The sequence below is a fragment of the Pezoporus flaviventris genome, unplaced genomic scaffold (genome assembly GCF_033815535.1).
Source record: "Pezoporus flaviventris isolate CSIRO_AGI_PZ_B2104156 unplaced genomic scaffold, CSIRO_AGI_Pfla_v1 ptg000001l, whole genome shotgun sequence".
Lineage (NCBI taxonomy): Eukaryota > Metazoa > Chordata > Aves > Psittaciformes > Psittacidae > Pezoporus > Pezoporus flaviventris.
In genome coordinates, this window is record NW_026892549.1 from 8,305,264 (window position 1) to 8,325,904 (window position 20,641).

At 36.4% G+C, this 20,641-nt stretch overlaps 1 protein-coding gene across 2 annotated transcripts in view; it reads right to left on the minus strand.

The window, feature by feature from the left end:
* The window catches only part of DPP10 (dipeptidyl peptidase like 10), a 563,373-nt gene that overhangs the window by 66,579 nt on the left and 476,153 nt on the right, over positions 1 to 20,641 (minus strand). For both annotated transcript variants that reach the window (XM_061479197.1, XM_061479109.1), the window contains exons 6-7: positions 8,882 to 8,934; positions 8,704 to 8,785 (exon numbers count right to left, since the gene is read on the minus strand). In XM_061479197.1, coding sequence (XP_061335181.1) covers positions 8,704 to 8,785; positions 8,882 to 8,934 — 135 coding nt within the window. The remainder of the gene's footprint in view (positions 1 to 8,703; positions 8,786 to 8,881; positions 8,935 to 20,641) is intronic.

The window sequence follows — 20,641 nt, forward strand, 5'->3', positions numbered from 1 at the left end:
CAAGCTCTGTTCATACACATAACATGTTTACAAGAGCACATGAATAATATGAGTGGAGTACTATTTCACTAAAACCTAGACCCCAACTAAAGTGATAAATATTTTGATCTTACAGGTTTCTGTCTTCCTCATTAATGCTGCACCCACCATCTTAAAATATATCTTTCTATACCAGTTTGTTTCCATGGAAGTAAGAGTTTTAAGTGTTGGCTCATTGCTGGGTTGTTCAGCCTTCTTTCCTCCCTGCCAATCCATGCTTCGTTTTCTCTTGCAAACCAACAGTATACCTGACTTTTTAATCCTTGTATTCCAGGACTGTCCTGGCCTGAAGCTGCCAGTGAATATACAGTCCCCACAATTAGACATCCACAAGCAGTCCTTTGCATTTCACTGTCTGGCTTAGGTTGAGTCAACGTGAAAGCCCAAGTCACTTTAACACAGTGCAGCAGGAGTTTAATCTGCTGTGAACCTACAGCATAAATACCGTGGTGAAGCTGTAACCCATTGTGGGGGGGAAAAAAACATGCAAGGACATTCATGAGTTGGTGATAATGGAATTCAATATCTCTCTTTCAAGTAAGACTTGGCTAAAATAGAGTGAAAGAGCATAGAAAAGCATTGAACATGCCCAAATATCTGTGGTCGTAATCTGTTTTTTTTTTAACTCCTTATCACAGGGAGTCATGACATCACCACCCATGAAGCATATACAGCCTTTCTGGTGTTTGTTTCCCCTCCCTCCACGCTCCCTTTAAATAACAAGGACCATCTAACTTGCTCATCACCATATGCAATGGCTAAAATCCTGGTTGATACATGTAAAGACAACATTGATCTAATCTGGGCCAGGATGTCCTATCTTGACCACTGGGACAACTGAGCTAACTTTCAAGGACACATATCACAAGGGAAAAGGGAGGTTCAACCCGGCTAAGGGGGAGTCACTGCAACTTCCACTGACATAAATCCGTCTCTGTTTTTTTGATGGACAGTATGTATCAAATGAGAAAATAAATGTTAATATACAGCAACATAACCTATCAATAGAAGAGCCAGAGAAACCTTGCCACACAGCAAGAATTCAGGTTTTTTTCCTACGAGGTTGGTTTATCCCTTTAGCTTGCTCTTAGCTGAACTCTGGTACCATCATGGGGACTAAGAAGTCTTCTGAAAGTCTCCTGCAAAAATTTTACAAAAAGTAAATAAAATTTGTGTTTACCATTGGCTAAAACAACCTCTGCCTTAGAAACTGAACCACAAATCCATTAGAAACATTAGTTCTAACTACTCTTCTCTTTTGACATGTTGGTACCTTATCGCATGGAACTTTCCCCTTTAAAAAACCCTAGGTGGTAACAGATTATATAATAGATCTGGTTTTCTTATCTCATAGATGAAACCCACATTTACAGCACATTACCAAAAGATGAATACAGTAAATTTTCCACCCCATCCTCTGGTACATCAATATTTATTTATTTATTTTTTTTTAATGTGAAATATGAAATGACCAAATGATTATATGATCCATGGATACAGGTAAGTCTGCAATGATTTTGGATTTTGGAGTTAAATGAAAATACAGTCCATATAAAACTTCTTACCTACTCTTTCCCAACCCTATTTTAGCAAAAAATTCAATCAGATTTTGACCTTTTTTCTCATTAAGCATGTATTTAGTTTGTATGGGTGGCTATATCCACAGAATTTTAGACTTCTTAAGTATAATTTTCTTGTTTCTGCATTATATAAAGCTACACAATTTTCATGCAAGGAGCACAGCAGTCCTATTTTATGAGCCACTGGACTTGCACTTAATATTAGCTAACAGACAGAAGTGTGAGTATTCAGATATGCTTTGTTACACATACACATGCTGAACAACATGACAGTCTAAGGCATGTGTTGCTATTTTCATCTTTCTCTGCATGCTGCTGCACAGAAAAGTCCTGCTGATTGCTCCTATCAAATGTGTCTATGATTGCTTGCATGTGTCTTCATGAGACTGTGTGGATATATATATACACACACCAATATCTATGAGAAAAAACAGTGGTCTCTAGAACAATGATATATCAAATTTTCAATATATTTGCTTACAAAATAGTTATTGATATGAGACTGGATAGAAAAACACACTACCTGTGTGCACAGCTGGCATACTGATTCAAACAGTAGCTGCACGCTAGAGCAGTGATAATAGAATAAGAATCAGGAAAATAGGAAAGGAAACATCTTTTATCTGCCCTCTCAAATTATTCACTATAAAGCTGCAGGGCCTTTTATTGTTCCACATGAAAAACAGCAGTAGAGAAATAATGCCACTATAAAACATATGATTTTCTCATTATTCCTTCACATCTTTTAGGTACAGCCAAGTACCTCTTTTCACAAAGGCCTAGTAATAGCTAATCCTCAATAGTTAATACTTTTAAGTTACATTTGATACCAGGAAACGTTCATTGCATTTCACTAAGCAAAATGATGAAGCAACTTCTCTTTGGGTGACGTGGTTTAGTGTGTGATGTCCCTGCTCATGGCAGGTGGGTTGTAACTAGATGATCTTAAGGTCCTTTCCAACCCTAACTATTCTATGATTCTGCGATTCTTCTGACCTCAACTTAGCCTTACTTCTACGTACATAGGTTTCTGCTCTTTAGGGCTTACAAAACTGTTATTGAATATATTCAACCTTGATATGTAAAATCTATTTTTCTCTGTTTTCCAAAATCACCTATATTTTCTGGCTATATTCTCTTTTGGCTATATTTTTTTTCTTTGAAGAATAGTTTGAATTCAATTACTTGGAAATGCAAAAAATGTGTACAATTTACAACTCTAGTTTGAGACATCTAAGAGAAAACCCACAATGTAGCAGCAGCTTAGGAGGAGTACAGTTTTATCTAAGACTTTTAGGTAACTCTAATTCTTATGCGAAGAAAAATATTACATTGCACATGCTCACCATGACCCTGACTAAAAGCAGTTCTTGTCTCAAAAATAAAGCAGCAGGAAAGCCTTTGCAAGAATGCTAGATTCTAGGCTTTGATATAATTTATAACTGGATTGACCATCCAACACATTTCGCCTAACACACACACACACAAAAAAAAAAAACAAGAAAAAAAACCCCAAAACCAGAATGCCCAGTCTTGCAAAACAATCCATAATCTAACTTTAGTTGCTGGTCAAAAATCTGCATTGTAAAGACTTCTTTTTTTTTTTACTTTTTCATTCAAATTCTTAGCCTCTGACACAGTTTCCCAGCTGGAATCTAGAAATGTAATAAAAATTTTGGAAGTGAAAACCAAAAAAGCTTTAGTAGCCTTCTTCATTTCTAATTTTCTTCAGAAAGACATGACTTCAGCATTTGCTCGAATTGTGGTTCAAGCCCTGAAAGACTTAACTAGGTGGGCTATGCTTAACCATAAAGTTTTCCCTTTCTTCACAGAAACATCCTTATGAAGTCAAAGGATCTCCAAATATGCTCTGAATTACAGAATCTGTAAGGAACCCCTCATACATTTAAAATAAGAAATCATACCTGAGATTAACGTCACATTAAAATGTTCTTGTTTATTTCTGGTTTTCAGAATAAATTCAAGCAATTTCCTTTGTTTTCTGCCATTTGCCACATTAGCATCATGATTAGAAGGAAAGCTTAAATGAAGCCTTGACATTTCCATATGTGATTTTAAGTTACTCAGTGATTGAAAAGAGCAAAACACTTTCAAAATAAAACCAGCAGATTAAATATATTTATTTAGGACTTACTTCATTAGCATTAATTAAGCTTTGACTTGGCTCATGAACCCTGAGAAGATCCCTTTTTTCTTCATTTGGAAATGGAAGTTATTTTGCCAGGAGAGGGTGCCAAGTGCCCACATCATTAATTATGCAAAAAAGAAAACACATGGAAGATATTTTATAGAAAGATAAGTTACCAATTTTTTATAGTAGTTGTACTTTGAACCTTGACAGAAGCTTTCAGCAGCTAATGGCTGTTAAAGCATCTGTTGAGCAAGGTATGTGTCGAGCACTGTCCTACTAAGTTCTCATTTATTAAGTCTAGCACTTATCTGGGTACTTGGCAAATAACATCAAAGAACTCTTCTGCTGCAGTATTTCTATTATTCAAAACAGTATTTGAAAGCCTTAGAGAAAAAAAACAACAATTTAATAGTCTGATTGATTTATGCATTTCTGTGGGGCAATAGTTGTTGATGTTGAGGCGAAGGCAAAATTAACCTCGAAACAAGACAACCAAGATAAAGGTAACTCTCATTTAGCAGAGGGGTAGGAAGTTGCTACCTGGCACATTCATTAATAACAATTATAGAAGGTATCTCTCTGCTTTTTTTCTGGGGTTTCTGTTTGTATCCTTTTTGTATGTTTCTGTTTGTATTACTTTTAGGTAATTTTAATACAAGGTGAGGTCCTTTTCACTGGATTCCCTTCCCTTCAGGGCTTTTGTAAAGCCACTATTATCTGTGGCTTTTTATGTTTCATTTTGTGGAACAAGAGGGCAATTTCTTGTTTTCTAATATTTAAAATATTTTCTAAACTTTGTTGAGAGCATCCTGAATCCACAATTCAGCTACACACAACAAGCTGTTCCTTGTGTATACAGGATAAGAGGTAATTCTACACAATGATGACCTGAATGACATTAAAGCATAGTAAAAGCTCATCTTCAGCATTACCATTTGATAATGTTATGTTTCTTGATGGCATCAAATTTTGACAAGGATAGTCATCAAACTTATGCAAAATTATCTTTTTTTTTTTTACTTTTTCTTGATTTCTGTTTTGTTAAAATATGCATTTACTTATGCATAGACATTCATACGTACGTCAATGGATCATTATTCATGCTGATCCTCCAAATATATGACTCAAGTTCCCTTCCAAAGCACTTAATATATCAAAATAAAAATGAGCTCAATGCAATAAATAACATAAAACCACAAAGTTAAAGTGACTTACATGGATATATGTTCACAGAATAAAGTGAAAATAAAAGTATTTCACACAAAATAAACATTTTACCACCCAGGCATAAGAAACTTTAGGTAAAACTTTTAAGAAATATCCGTGTCGAACTGAACAACTTCTAACCACACTTCACTGGGAGCTACCTGAAGTAATCCATCCAATAACTAATCAGAAGAACTACCTGTGTCACAAGAACCACTGGGAAGCAACACTACAGCTTTCATAGAAAACTCTGCATACACCAGAGGTCAGTTTTCATATTCAGGCTTCTACAGTGATACATCTCCATAGATAGATCCAAACAGAAAAGGGGATCTGTCCTATCAGATACAAGCTAGGTCCAGCACAAAACCATGAAAACCTTTGCTACTAGTGGAGAAGATAAGGCCAAGGCATTTCAACACCAGAGGTCCTCTGAAACCCTACAAGGCATTCTCCTCCTCAGTAAAGCCTTCCTACAAGGTATGTGATAACTCTGAAACATGCAATGAGTTCTCTAATCAAGTAAACTGGAGCCAGAAAAAATATAGTAAAAGCAATTAGCTTTGCTGGTTTGTTTTCCCCAGAAAAATTTAATGCTGTGGTAATGGATTCTATAGAAGTGAGGTAAAAAAATTAACAATCTCTTTTAAAACGTAAATCAAATATGAGGAATATTTAGCAAATACATAAACAGTTCCCTAACATACCAAGTCACACAGAAATGGTATTTTAGATCTGAGAGAGTCCTAGCACAGTTAAAAGACAGCAATTTAAAAAAGTGTGACCTTGAAAACAGTTCTCAAACATAAAAGTTTTGTGACCTTAGAATAAATTAATTCATTAGATAAAAGTTTCTTCCCCCAATGGCAAACATTTTCTATTTCACCACCAAAATGCCATGACTCAAACAGCAGATGTTTCTCTGAGCTTTTCACTTAATCTTTACAAAATCCTCTAGGTAAATAGCAAGAAACTGAAATAACTTGCAACCAGTCTGGCAGCTTCAAAACAATGGTATTATGGCCCAGTCACGTGGTGTCTGATATAAACCTAATTCTGTTGTTGTTCACTAGCCACATGTAGCTTTCTGTCCCAGTAAACAGCCCTAGAAATTATTCATAACAGTAGATAACTTATACTGATGCATGATTTTCACAAGGATGTAAAGAATTACTGTATGCTTGATTTCACTGCAGCCATATTCCCTCTGTGCAATAAGAAGTTCCCAGTTTGATACATATTTTCCTGCTCAAACACTTCATTTCTGTTTTTTTTTTTCTTTTCATCTTCTTATATTATCTATTTGGAAACCTTGACAATTATCCTTCATTTGAAGAACTCAAATTAAGATTCCTGTGTAGGCTACATTGTTACTAGGTCTTCTGCAGAACTAAGGATTGGAAACATTTTACCCTATACCTCATTTATTGAAAATAGTTGATGCAAGTGCATGTGTTATCCCCTATCACTTGGATTTAATCCAGGGACTTCCAAACAGTTGCAATGTAAGGTTAGGATCTTTGGCTCAGCCAGACATACCTGTACCTTGCAGTTTACGTGTGCAATTTTTGCTAACCAGTCATGGCTATAGTATTGCTATTATCCTCTCCACTGCACCTGGAAGGGTGTTATTGCTCCTCATTTTAGAGGTCTACATATAATTTTTTAATGTGATGGTCACAGGATATGTGTCATGGGTCTTTCTAGATGAAAACTTTGTATACAATTTGTTCTCCGCTTAATTTTAAATTGCAATGAATAGACTATGATCGCCTTGTTTGGAGCAATTGTTCCACTGCTTTTTTTGCTTATAGTAAGTAATTACTATGTCTTTTTTTCATGGAAAAGACATCTTTTCTCTACTGAACCTATTCTGCTGGAATGATCTCTACTGTCTTGTTTCTGCTAGAGGCAGCTGTCCTTTTGGACAGTGGCAACAACCATTATTCACAACAGCTTTTACTCATTCATGCTCCTACAGTTTTGGCTTGCTGGTGAAGTGGGAGGTAGTGTGGCAAGGCACTACTGTCACTTTAGAAACCTCCTTTTACCACATAAACAGCTTCATAAGGACATCCTTCTTATTGGCAATTCTTATGGAAGTGACCTTCAGTATACTGTCATTGCAGGTGTGTATCTATATGGCAATACTTGGTATCATTTAGAGTGTACAGAAGACTTTGTGTTTTAATCAAAGTTATTATTTCCTAATTCTGCAGACCATATGGCACCATAAAATAGTAGAGCAGATATTTTTAAAGCATGGCATTAACTTTACTAGGAACATTAACAAAGATGAGTAATGTTATCTTCACTGAGGCACTAATTATGCAAAAGTTTTGGATGAGTCAGGTTGTAACTAAAACAACTACCTACTTTTTTCAAGTTCTGAGACTTAATAGAAGTCCACCTGTGCCCATATCTGAAGGTATTTATACATAGTTCCAGAATGAAAATCTAGGCAAGACTGATAAAGATAGCATTATTCTGATTTATTATTTTTCTGAAGGTTATGATTGGTAGTCTGTCGCTGTTCTTAAGATATATCTCAGGAAAACAAAAAATACACTTGCATGTAATTGTAGTTGTACTTGAGATTACTAATAAGAATCAGAGCACAGAAATCCTTTGAACTGAAATTTTATTTAAATTATTTTTAAATTCTGTTCAATTTTGCAAATGCATCACCTTTCTGCTACAGCCTACATAGGTTGCCAGCTTCCACAATAATGCCTGGTAAATAACCTGTATTTGTTGCCATCAATCCTGTCATCACACTCTCATTATTAATAAACAATATAGTTAATTATTAAAACACAAGCATGTTCCAGTTACTTTTTCCCTCCTGCCTTCACTTGCTTAATGCAATACCTTCTAACCAGAAGCATTTTTACATTCGCACCATCTTGACGAATGACATAAACAACGGGATATGATCTCTAAACATGTTCTCTGCATGTCAGATGTGCAAAGAGGCTTCTGGATCATGCCTGTGAGCATTAATAAGCTTATTAGAAAAATGTAACAAGGATTACCTGCCTTATTCAGATAGTTGAAGCTTTTCTGAAGTGTCTTGCCTTTAACTACCGAGCCAGGTCAGTTTAAAAGCACTGTTGTTCAAAACCCACAGTTTTTTTATTCTCATACTGAGACTGGTCATGATACTTGGATGATTTATGGATGATTTATGCTCATAACAAATGGCAAAACTTTTGGTACAAAACAATATATGAAGCATAGCATTTCTGGTTTTATTACTATGAGTTGAATGTAGCACAACTGGCCTCAGCAACGATTTTCATACTGAAATAAAAACACCACTTTTCATTGAATCCATCACATCCACTTTTGGATGTCAAGCTTTTTCTTTTACCCACAGTTTTCACCGATCTTGCGTTGAAAAATTCCTTCACTTTCAACTTTCCTTCTCTCAGAGTAGTAGTCGTCATCAAGATGGTTATTATGAAAATTACTTAAGTGTATATTTAGATGATGTTATTCCTTTAACAGCTATACAATTTGCTTATTGGGATTAAACTGGAAAAGCATGATTACATATTTTTAATAAAAATAAATAAATAGATCCCCAAAAGGGTGTAACAGGATCATATTAGCATCATGCAGAAATATATAACAAGACTTATTTTAAGGCTTTTTATTTATTACTTCAATCCGTCTGGAGCAAATACATTATTAAGCCAAAGCATTTTTAATGTCTGTGCTTACCAGTTGCTGTCCTTGGATGCCCCAGGCTGCATACTGCAAAATTGAATCCTCTACTTCTGGAGGGTTTAACTCCCAAACTTCCCTTGAAAAAATGTACACATTTTTACTTGAACACACTGGCATCATCTTACGTATAGAACCACCGAGAATGACATCATGAAAAAACAACATGACCTACCTGGTGTGTATGTTATAAATCACATATGAAGCTGTATAAGAATAATGAAAAACCTGTGACAAAAAAAGACAAAAAACAAATACTGGATTAAATACAGACTACCACTACAATAGCCAGTCTTTCCATCCCTGTGATCACCAGTATCGTTACTACTGAAAGATTTTACTGAATTATAACCAATAGACTTGAACCAGGGTTTGAATGTTGTATGAGACACACATACTCATCTATGAAGTTGATCAGATACTTAACCTGTACAACAACTTTACAGAAAATGCTCCTGTCAGAAAAATCTGTGCTCCTGTTTAAGAAAAGGATTTTAAAAAGCAGAGCAAAGCCAAAAGAAAACTCCAATAATGTACATTAGGTAAATAAATCATTTTTCCCTGTCTTTCTTCATCAAGTTATGGTCAAAATGATTGTACAGGCATCACAATTATTTTACTTGAAATGCAGACAGATACAAGGTCATATGGTATTTTTCTGACTGCATGCTACGCATAGCCTGAACGCCCTTCTGGGCTATGGCTCACAGAACAGAACAAACTAAGTGCTTCCCTGGGCTCCGCTGGTTGTAGTTTTCCTTAATCATCTTTCAGTGTGATTTTGACTGACTTTCTTTGAAATTCAGGGAAAGTTGTTGGTTTAGTTTTTTTTTTTAATTTACCTGAGATTTTTTCGTATGCAACAGTTCTGGTAAAAGAAAAAAACCTATTTGTCAGTAAACCTGATTCATCAGGAGTCACAAATGATTTCTGGTCTCAGAAACCCCATGATTCATGGATGGGAAAGAAAAGTAAATCTAATGCACAGTCTTATGCTGCCATCTTTATTTGTTGAAGTCAACTGAACTCAACAGAATTGCCATTTAAGTGCAAAATATCAAGGCCTGACATATGCGGACCCAGAAGATCCATGGTGGGGAACAGCATGGTACAATGTATAATGTGATGCATCACCACACCGAAAGCTGAAATAAAATCAAACTATTACACATTTTCTCTACAGTCAAATGTCAGTCTATATACAGGTAGTGACATTTTGCTGTCTTCCAGGCTTGGATGATTGGTTTTAACCTAGCTTGTTTCTTTATCACTACATCTCACATTATGAAAATAGCATAATTCCATAATATTAATTAGTTTTATTATGAATTTAAATTAATATGTGGTCTTGGAATATAAAAAATATTGGTAATTAATTATGACTGAACTAACAGAAGCTTTTTTAAAACGTAAACTACTGACAGAAAGAAACACAGGGTGACACACTAGAGTTGCTGTAGCTTCATGTCTATCTAGTTACAGTAACTCTGCCTGGCACATGAAGGACATACGTCTAGGCACTGTCAGGCGAGTTCCAGTTAGATGGAAAACAGATACAGCTGTAAAGCTTAAACCCTGATATAGGTATATGTGTTCGGAACATTTCAGTTTATGTTACCTGCACCAGGAATATTTCATTATCTCTTCCAAAGAGAAGAGACAAAGGAGAATCACACATGAACAGAGCCATTGGAATTTGCTGCTATCACATATAAGAAGGGTTTCAGAGGTTATTATTATATGTGGACATCATTCAGTAACAGAACCATCAAAAACATCCTTCCACTGACTCTGTTTCCATTATCAGTTTCTGGCCAACACACACGAAGTATTTAGCATGTCCTAAATCCTTGCTGGGTGATGCGGCAAGAAGCCTACAAATATCTGTTAAGATTAGTAACTGTACTTTGTGCAACTGTTGAATGTTCCTGTTTTGAAATTTCCCTTAAGACAAGAATCACTTCCAACATCTATGATGACTAACATCAAGTATTGCTTCAATGAGAAGAATCACAGACGTATTAATAAGAATGCACCAAACTTAAGGGCTTTTTATGTTACAGGTTATAATAAAATGTTTGGCCATTTAAGGTCTGAAAAATACTGTGACAGAAATAGAAACAAATTATAATAGTATTAGGATTGCTGTAGGAGGTACAAACACACCAAGAAAAAACATTCCAAGTAATTTGATCTGTTTTCCCTAAATAACTGCCATAAACATATCTACTATCATGTCTCTATACAATATATACATACACATCTAATCATATACACAGCAGAAGTAGACTACTTGCTTACACACCATAGTGTTTAAAGATCAGTGGGGTTTCTGGGAAAAAAAATAACTTGGTAAATAATGTGATTGAGAGCGTATCAAGACAGAGTTACTCAAGTACTGCTGGTAAGACAACGAGAAAAAACACTGGCTTCAAAGCTCCTCCTTTCTTTTATAAGTTTTATGTTGCTAGAGAGGCAAGAGACAGCAAAGCAAACAAACATAGTTAAATGATGGTGGTTCCTGCATAGGGGGTACGCTGCCAGAGGTAATCCAGAAGGGCATCTGCCAGACCTGTTAAAGGGCCAGACTCATATAGCCAGTTACAGCAAAGAGGAATGAGTCTCACCCTTCGAGGGAAAGGAAAAAAGGATATTACAGATAACATGTAGAGAACTGATAACTATTTAGAAAATAAATATATATATAAAAAAGAATATATTTCAACAAGAAATGCTAAAATAATAAGTATTTTTGTGATTTTAATACAAAATATGCTATAACAAAAAGAATAACTCATATTTTACATGGAAACTCTCTTCTTGCTTTGCAGTAAATTTGCTATTGAAATATTTATGTAGAAGCATTAGTATCTTTGTGTTACAAGTATTAATGCCTTTGAAAGAGCTTCACACCAGAGGAGACCAACATTACAATCACTGTCTTTGCCATTCAAATCCAAAGTGGTATCATTACTATTCTGAAATGTTTTGAAACATATTTCTTCTGAATTCAGGCTTTTATCAATTTATAAACTGAAGACTAGCTTTCATCTGATGCTGCCCAATACTGTAAAAGTTAGCTGCATTTATATATGAAAAAAACCTAAGAATCTAAAGGAAAAGGTGAAAGAAGTTTTTCAAGACAAATTGTTCCAGTCAAAACTTACTGAAATAACAATCTATTATTCAGCTAACAGTAAACAATAAAAAAACTCCACACTTATCAATCATGACCTCAATTTTTTGATGACATAGTGATTTGGGTTTTATGTGTTCTTTATTTTCTACCTTTCAAGGAATGTCTTCGTCTTTCTAAGGTTTCTTAAAATGAAATACTATCATGGAACTTGATGCACAGGCCAGCAAAATTCAGAAAAGCAATGTGCCCTATATATTTAGCCAAATACACTCCACTAATTCTGTAATATACTCCAGGAAATATTCGTCTGTCCTGGGCAATTTGGAAATTATCCCTCAGCAGAATAATGTTTGTGCTAAAAAGCAGCCAAGAAAACCTCAATAGCAGTTGCTTTTTTTTTTTTACAGGATGAAGGCCCTCAGCTCCAGGGAAACAGAGGGGATATGATGGCATTAGAACCTCATAGAGATGCAATCACAAAATACTCAGGCATCCTTTATCAAATCCCTATATTATTAACTAATTATATTCTTTTACGTGTTACTTACTCAGAGCAATAAAGATGCCTCCTGGCTGGCAAAGCTTTTTGGAAAGTAGTGAACTGACTGTCCTATATTTTCATTTTTAACCATGCTGACACAAATACTCTGAACTCATCTTTGCAGTTCTCAATGCTGCTGTAACTGTAAATTCTACTTTCAGGTTCAATAAAGACTTCTCACAGGGCATAACAAACCTCAGTCTGAGCAAGAACGGTAAAAAGTGATAGCATATGAAATACACTGAAAATTTTAGCATTTACAGTAATATTTTCAGTTATTCCAAAGTTTATCAGCAAAATGTGGTATATATCTCACATGCAATATCCCTAAGGCAGATATCTATTTATTTGTATTGTACCTAGCAAATAACAGAGACTATTTAAAATATATGCCCTTCCCATTAATAATAATAAAAAAAAAAAGCAGCAGAGTACCATAGAATCATAGAATAGTAAGGGTTGGAAAGGACCTTAAGATCATCTAGCTCCAACCCCTCTGCCATGGGCAGGGACACATCACACTAAACCATGTCACCCAATCCGGCCTTGTACACTGCCAGGGATGGAGCATTCACAACCTCCCTGGGCAACCCATTCCAGTGCCTCAACACCCTCACAGGAAAGAATTTCCTCCTTATATCCAATCTAAACTTCCCCTGTTTAAGTTTTAACCCATTACCCCTTGTCCTATACCTACAGTCCCTAATGAAGAGTCCCTCCTCAGCATTCTTATAGGCCCCCTTCAGATACCGGAAGGCAGCTATGAGGTCTCCATGCAGCCCTCTCCAGGCTGAACAGCCTCAACTTTTTCAGCCTGTCTTCATATGGGAGGTGCTTAAGTCCCCTGATCATCTTTGTGGCCCTCCTCTGGACTTGTTCCAACAGTTCCATGTCCTTTTTATGTTGAGGACACCAGAACTGCACACAATACTCCAAGTGAGGTCTCACGAGAGCAGAGTAGAGGGGCAGGATCACCTCCTTCGACCTGCTGGTCAAGCTCCTTTTGTTTCAGCCCAGGATACGGTTGGCTTTCTGGGCTGCGAGCGCACACTGAAGCTGGCTCATCTTCATTTTCTCATCAACCAACACCCCCAAGTCCTTCTCCTCAGGGCTGCTCTGAATCTCTTCTCTGCCCAACCTGTAGCTGTGCCTGGGATTGCTCCGACCCAGGTGTAGGACCTTGCACTTGGCATGGTTAAACTTCATAAGGTTGGCATCAGCCCACCTCACAAGTGTGTCAAGGTCCCTCTGGATGGCATTCCTTCCCTCCAGCATATCAACCAAACCACACAGCTTGGTGTCACTGGCAGACTTGCTGGGGGTGCATTCAATCTCACTGTCCATGTCAGCGACAAAGATGTTGAACAAGACCAGTCTCAACACCAGTCCCTCAGGGACACCACTTGTTACTGGTTTCCAGATGTATATTGAGCCATTGACCACAACACTTTGCGTGCGGCCATCCAGCCAGTTCTTTACCTACCAGTGGTCCATCCATCAAATTGATGTCTCTCCAATATAGAGACAAGGATGTCATGCAGAACAGTGTCAAACACTTTGCACAGGTACAGGTAGATGACATCAGCTGCTCTACCACTGTCCATCAGTTCTGTAGCCCCATCACAGAAGGCTACCGAATTGCTCAGGCAGGATTTCCCCTTAGTGAAGCCATGCTGGCTGTTACCAAGCACCTTGTTGTTTTTCATGTGCCTTAGCATGCCTTCCAGGAGAATCTGCTCCAAGTTTTTGCCAGGCACAGAAGTGAGACTGACTGGTCTGTAGTTCCCTGGGTCATCCATTTTCCTCTTCCGTATCCTACCATTCCGCTATTATAAAATAACTAAAATTGCAGTCTATGCCATCATGCCTATCACACTCATCTGAAAACACATACACTGACTTGGAAAGAGAGGCAGTTTCTCAGATAAAGTTCACGACCATACAGATTGCTACACTTCATCAGTGAGATATCAGATTTTTTATGTGTTTACACTTCTGATCACATGGAAAACAAAATCTAGTATTTTAAGAGACTACTAGTCTGAATGAAAAAAATATTATATTCTTCTTCTACAAATTAAAGGATTTAATTAGAATTAAAGCAAGTGACACAGCAGATAAAGCAAGGGGTGGCTGGAACAAGATTATCATAGGGTCTTTTCCAACCGAAACCATTATATGATTCTATGATAATCAAACTTAACTGTGGAAAGTTTTAACTGCTGCAATACTGGATGCTTGTCCAAAACTGGATGATTGTCAGACAGTATTATTTATAAAAAGGGAAAGAAGCTACTTTTATTGCTTCATAGGCATGAGTCAGTTATTATGCAGTTGAAAGTTTAGAGAACCTGACATGGAAAATGTTTTGTGTGCTTGAAAGCTTTTCTATTTTTTTTCCAGCTACATCAAGTGGTCTAATAAAAGATATTACCTCTTCCCACAAATATTGTCTCACTTTTCTCTTCAGGCCATCACATCTGTAACAGCAGTTTTCCTGAGACGCAAAGATTCCTGAGCCCAACTGAAAAAAAGGCCTACCTAAAACTAAATTGATCCTTCCTATTTAATAACCTGTGTTACACTTTATATCACAAAACGCATGTAAACAAAGAAATCAAGGGAGAGGTTACACTGAATAGCAGAAATAAACAGGAAGACATATTGCCAAGGACACTCACTTTTTCATTCACTTGTGGCCCTTCTCACTTTTAATGTCTTTCATAATACATTAGTGAAATGGTTCAGCCTGTTTTTAAACTTGCTTGGTGAGTGCCAGACACAGAAGCTACTGGCTTTTGTACTCAGTCTGAAGAACAGCAACATGAGTAGAATTTAGCCTTCATCCTCTTTTCTACAATTGAATTAAGCAGAATTAAGAATTACTGAAAAATCTGCTTATGTTCAAAACCAAAGCAAAAGACTTTGCCATAGTAAAGCGATTACAAGGCCAAGTTAAAAGGTAACCAACCATTCATGCAAGAAAGTACTCTCACACAGAATGAAATACAGATGCACAGAATGGTTACTGAGACTTTTTGAAGGATTACTGAAATTAATGCACTATGCTTGCAACATAGTCACATCGAAAGCAAGTGATCAGGAGACAAAATGAGATTGTGTTGCTGACTTTGGGTAAGTCTATCCCACAGATGCACACAATCCATCTAACTCCATGTGATCAAACCCCAGTTAACTGGAGTGCAATGTAGTGCAATACTGAGCTAGTTGTGCATGAGCCCACATTGCTCACACACAGGGCTTTGGCACAGCTCCTCAAGCACTGCGTTGATCCAGCCACAGCATTTTCAAACAGCAATTAGTATCTACACAGAATGTAACAGCTTAAAAATCAAGGCTAAAAGGAGGCTGGATGGCTCTATAACGTTCTGCTGTATGGCAGAGATCTGACTTTTGTTACTTAATTTTTAGCTAGCATGAAATGAGGCAGCTAAAATAAATAACTTTATTACATATTTTTACAATGTCGAGTTACTATACATTCAAGTTCACTCTCTATACAAAATCACAGCCTATACAATTTATACAAAATTATACAAATTCTAATTTTCAGTAATGAAAATGGGAAAAGACTTTGAGCGGGTTATTAATGTCGTATACAAACTCTCTATTCTGCTACACATTTGGAGAACACCAAATTATTTGTGCCCAAATTTTGTCATTTGTGCTAGTCTGTTGAAAGCAAATGAGTTACAGAGGGAGCGTGTTAGTCTTTGCCTTATGCCATCAGAATTCCAAGCAGCAACTTCTTGCTCTCCAAAAAAATGAGGATCAACATTCACATAACATTCTATTCCTTATTTCCTTTTCATGAGATTTACATGTGACTGCTAGGGCTGCAGTGCAAAGAAGATCAGTATCTGATGTGCTAACCCAGAACTTTCACAAAACAATAAAAATTATATATTCTTTTCTTCCCTTTAGATTGTGAGATTTGCGACACCATTGTTAGTAAAACCTGTGACGGAGTTAATAAGATAAAATTAGCAGGAGCATGACTACTGCCAAAGGCTGTAGCGTGACTACAGCTGCTGGATGAAACTTCCATCTATTTTGCAATTTATGTGCTAAATAAATTATTAATGTCAATGCTATCAATAACATCAGGTTAAATCCATCTTTCTTTAAAACTCTATTATCATTCACTTCAAATGTTCCCCACTTGCCTGTCTAGACTCTGTGTTCTCCAGCACAGGAACTGCTTCTGAAGGGCATTAAGCAACTAAATATGGCTCAGCCATGTTTGGGTTTCAGGTAATTTGCTGCTTCAGTGTTTTAACGTTAAAGAAAGACCTCTGCAGAATTAACTTCTGAGCCACAGACATATAAACCTACTATATAACACTAACACTACAAATGAAGAGTTTGAATAAAACACACACAATATGGACTGACTCTGCATATTTATGAAAATAATATTGGTTAAAGATTGGATTTCTGTTGGTTTCATGCCACGGCAACAAATACAGTGAAACCTCAGACTGTGTATTGGTACCAAAGTTCAACTCACTTAGAGGTATACACCAGAAATGGTTCACACCATGCTCTAGTAATGTTGTACGTTTTGCTCTTGGGAGGTGTAGTGTTTGGCTGTTATTTTCCTGGTCCCAGATTCAAAAAGAATTTAACATGACTTAATGACTACTTTAATATGGATCATATATGGATTAGAGAGAAGCACAGAATTTAACTCCTTCATGAATTGCAGATTTGCACACAATCCAGTAAAACTTTTCAGCTTACCTTAAATTTAAACTGAAGCTAATGATACATTAATTCATAGTTCCTACAGCTAGGAAGGACTGCTATGATCATTGTGCTTGAATAAAGTACTGTCTGATCTCCTACATCTGAAACAAAGCTTACGGGACTTCTCATTTTAAATAATATCATACACAGAGATTCCCAATGTGTTCTTCAGTGGATTTCAGAGTAAACTCAGAGAAATGACCAACCAAAGTGTCTATAATAATGAGATGACAAATTCCCACACATCTTTGAATCCTAGTGCTTCTACCCAATTGTGGAACCAAAAAACTAGAGGCAAACTTTGCCAATATTGATGTCTAAATCTCTATAATTTTTTTCCAATATTTGGCCTTCATAGGTGGAATATCTCATTTCTGAAAGCTCTGTATCTAATTGCAAAGAGTTAATCTAAGATAGCTGGATGCATTTGAGCACTGAAGTTAAATGACAAGGTTATAACTTTGCAAAGCATCATATTTATTTGTTTCAATCAACATCAATTACTTGTCATGACTGATAAGAACCACTGCATATCATTGATAATAATTTACGGTTAGCATTAATACTTTGAGGTATGAAATATTGCCAGCTGTAACAACGATATGCTGCCAGATCAAAATAAATATAAAGGCAAGATATTTCTAGACATGAAATTTATCTATAAGAGAAAAAGCTGTCATGGAAGCCTAAACACAAAAGCACCTCTAGAAAATCTGCTAAAGCTTCAACACATATAATTTCTCAATAAGATTAATTATCTCAAGAAAAAGACATCCACTGCAGACTGTTAATTCACAGTCGGTTAAACTCAGTTCATCTAGCAAACAGTAATGTGATACAAACCACTGTTCAGAATAACCACTAAAATTTCTTTTTTTTCTACATCAACAGCTGAGATAGACCACCCTATATTTGGATACGCAACTCAATCATTTTTTGAATATGAAACAACTTCAGATGAGTGAATTATTCAAAAAAGAATGTTCTGCATTGCTACTTTTGAAAGCCTCATATATCACTGTCACTTGAAATTCTATTAGTTATACTATCACATAAAATATGTTTCTTGAGTCTTGTATGAGATGACATACAACAAAAACTTATATTTTTTTTTTTTCTGGCTTATTCACTTTCAGCATTAAAAACCAGGTATGATTTCACTGAAATCATTGCTACATGACAGCAAAACTGGTAAATCTCAAGCCTCAAGCCTAACGTACATTTTTTATATTGATACACATGCACATGCATATAATTCTTAAGTGTATGCTCACATTCATATTCAGTATGATTTAAATTTAGACTTGATGATTATTTCTGGATTAGCAGAAACTTGGTTTTCCCTGAACTGATTTGCAGGCAGCTTCACAACGTTCATGTGTACTTTGATCTGGACTAGCATTAAGGGGAAATAGAAGATACCAATTCTAACACAGCCAGAACTTTATCGCCATGAAAATACAAGGCTGCTGAGAGCTCTTGCTGCTCATCACTGCAGCTGAGGATACTAAATCTGTCTTTGAAACATATGTATTTAAGTAATACTGCCTGATCATTTAAACAGTCTGATCTCTTTACAGGGTCTTTCCAGTAGAACCCAAATCCGGCACAACAGTCGTCCTTTATGGGAAACCTGGATTGAGTATATTCACACATATTAAAGCTGTCAATTGAAACCAAAATATATTTTAAATCACAGATTCTTGAAGGCAGAGCTTCATCAATTCTCCTTAGTTTTTAGTGATAGTTTAATTTAGTTTGCTCTTTGGGATACTGTAGAAGAAAGAATCGAGCCAAGACTTGGTTTTCTTCTCAGCTTTTCCTAGGTAATATGTTCCTCACATATTGTGTTTATTCAAACGGATTGCTAAAGATAAAATAGGCTAATGCAGAAAAGATAACACCTTGTTTTGAAGAGATACACTTCAACATGTGGTGATATTTACAAAAATGTACATAAGGTGATTCAAGTGAAAAATTGTGTGTAAAGAAATGGATAAAAAAAGATGTTGAGAAAGTATATTTTCTAAAGTCACATTCTATGTAAAATGAAATGTCCAGGTTCTGAGCACAAAATTGAACTGAATATGCCCCAAAAATGATGATGATACAAAAGAAAATCAAGCTATACAATAGGCTGATTTTGAAGTAAAAACTAAGTCTCATTATGTCTTTTCTTCTCCAGGCAATCTGGCTTACTCAGGAAGCAGTAAGAAAGCAGATACCGGATGCTCCTCTGCTTTTTACTTACAAATGACATGAGGAGATGAAAAGACCCTGTGGAGCTGGAGAAAGGACAAGCAATGAGATAAATGGCTGTGGATCTGAAAAAAATGCAAAGGGAAAATGGAAAATAAACCAGGCTGGGGAAAGCAGATGGGTAAACAAGCAAGCATGCCAGATTGGAGAAGGAAGACAAAAAGTTAGTGCTAAAAGTATTGGGATAGGAAAAAAGAGAAATAATAAAAAGAACAAGTTCATAGCAAACCAGAACAGAGTCCCTTACAGGGCTGAATGTGAAGAGAATTGAGTCAAAAAGAGAATAGGCAATAGGGAGGAAAAGCAGTAAGCAGATCTGCACTGTGCGGGCATGGTGGCTCTTGCGACTGATGAAGGAAATTTATGCAGGATAGAGTGGCATTTAGAGCTGCCTTCTTTTTCTCAGGAATTTGACATACAGTCAAAGCACTCAAATACACAAACTTCCTGCCTTTCTCTACCTTGGTTACCATCATCATTAATTGCTTAGTGTGGATATGCCACATGGAAAAGCAAGAATGTAGTGGGTTCTCATGTGTAGGTCATCATTGGGATTCTCCCACAGTGATATCAAGACATCTTTAACGTCATTTCTGGGTGCTAGACTGTCCAGGGGACTTCTTGTATGCTACTTTGTGGTGGGATATTTTTTTTTTTTTTAATAAGAAAATGACTGTCTGTCTTGACTGTGTATTTATCTGCCTGTAAGTTGAGCTATGAAAGGGTTTCTCAAATACTTTTGAAATCTGTGGTTAAGCACTTTTGTACTGCAACCAAACCTTTATGACTCAGGCAGTCAACATGGCCAGGACTCCATCCCTCTGAACCATGCTCTAGATAACCTCTTTAAACTCTTCAAATGGTATAAATGCTGCAATTTAGATTTCTCCCCTTCTTACATCAGCTCTGCACCGGTGTGTGAACTCCAGTACATTCAATAAACTACACCTGTGTCAAGACAGCATGTAAAGTATATCTTGCCTTTAGGGGTGAGTTCCCGAAGTACCATCATGGCTAAATTTAATCTTTAGTTTTAAATTTCCTTTTTGATCATGCCCAATTCATCTCCCTTATCTCTGTGATTTCTTTAGTGCTGCTGGTCCTGCTAGCTGGCTTATATTGTTCCCTTCTGTTCCACTACCTTGTTACAAAACCAAGCAAAATATCACCTCTATATGCAGTTTCCAACAATTGAGCTCACAGCTAGCTACCCACTCCAGCACTTC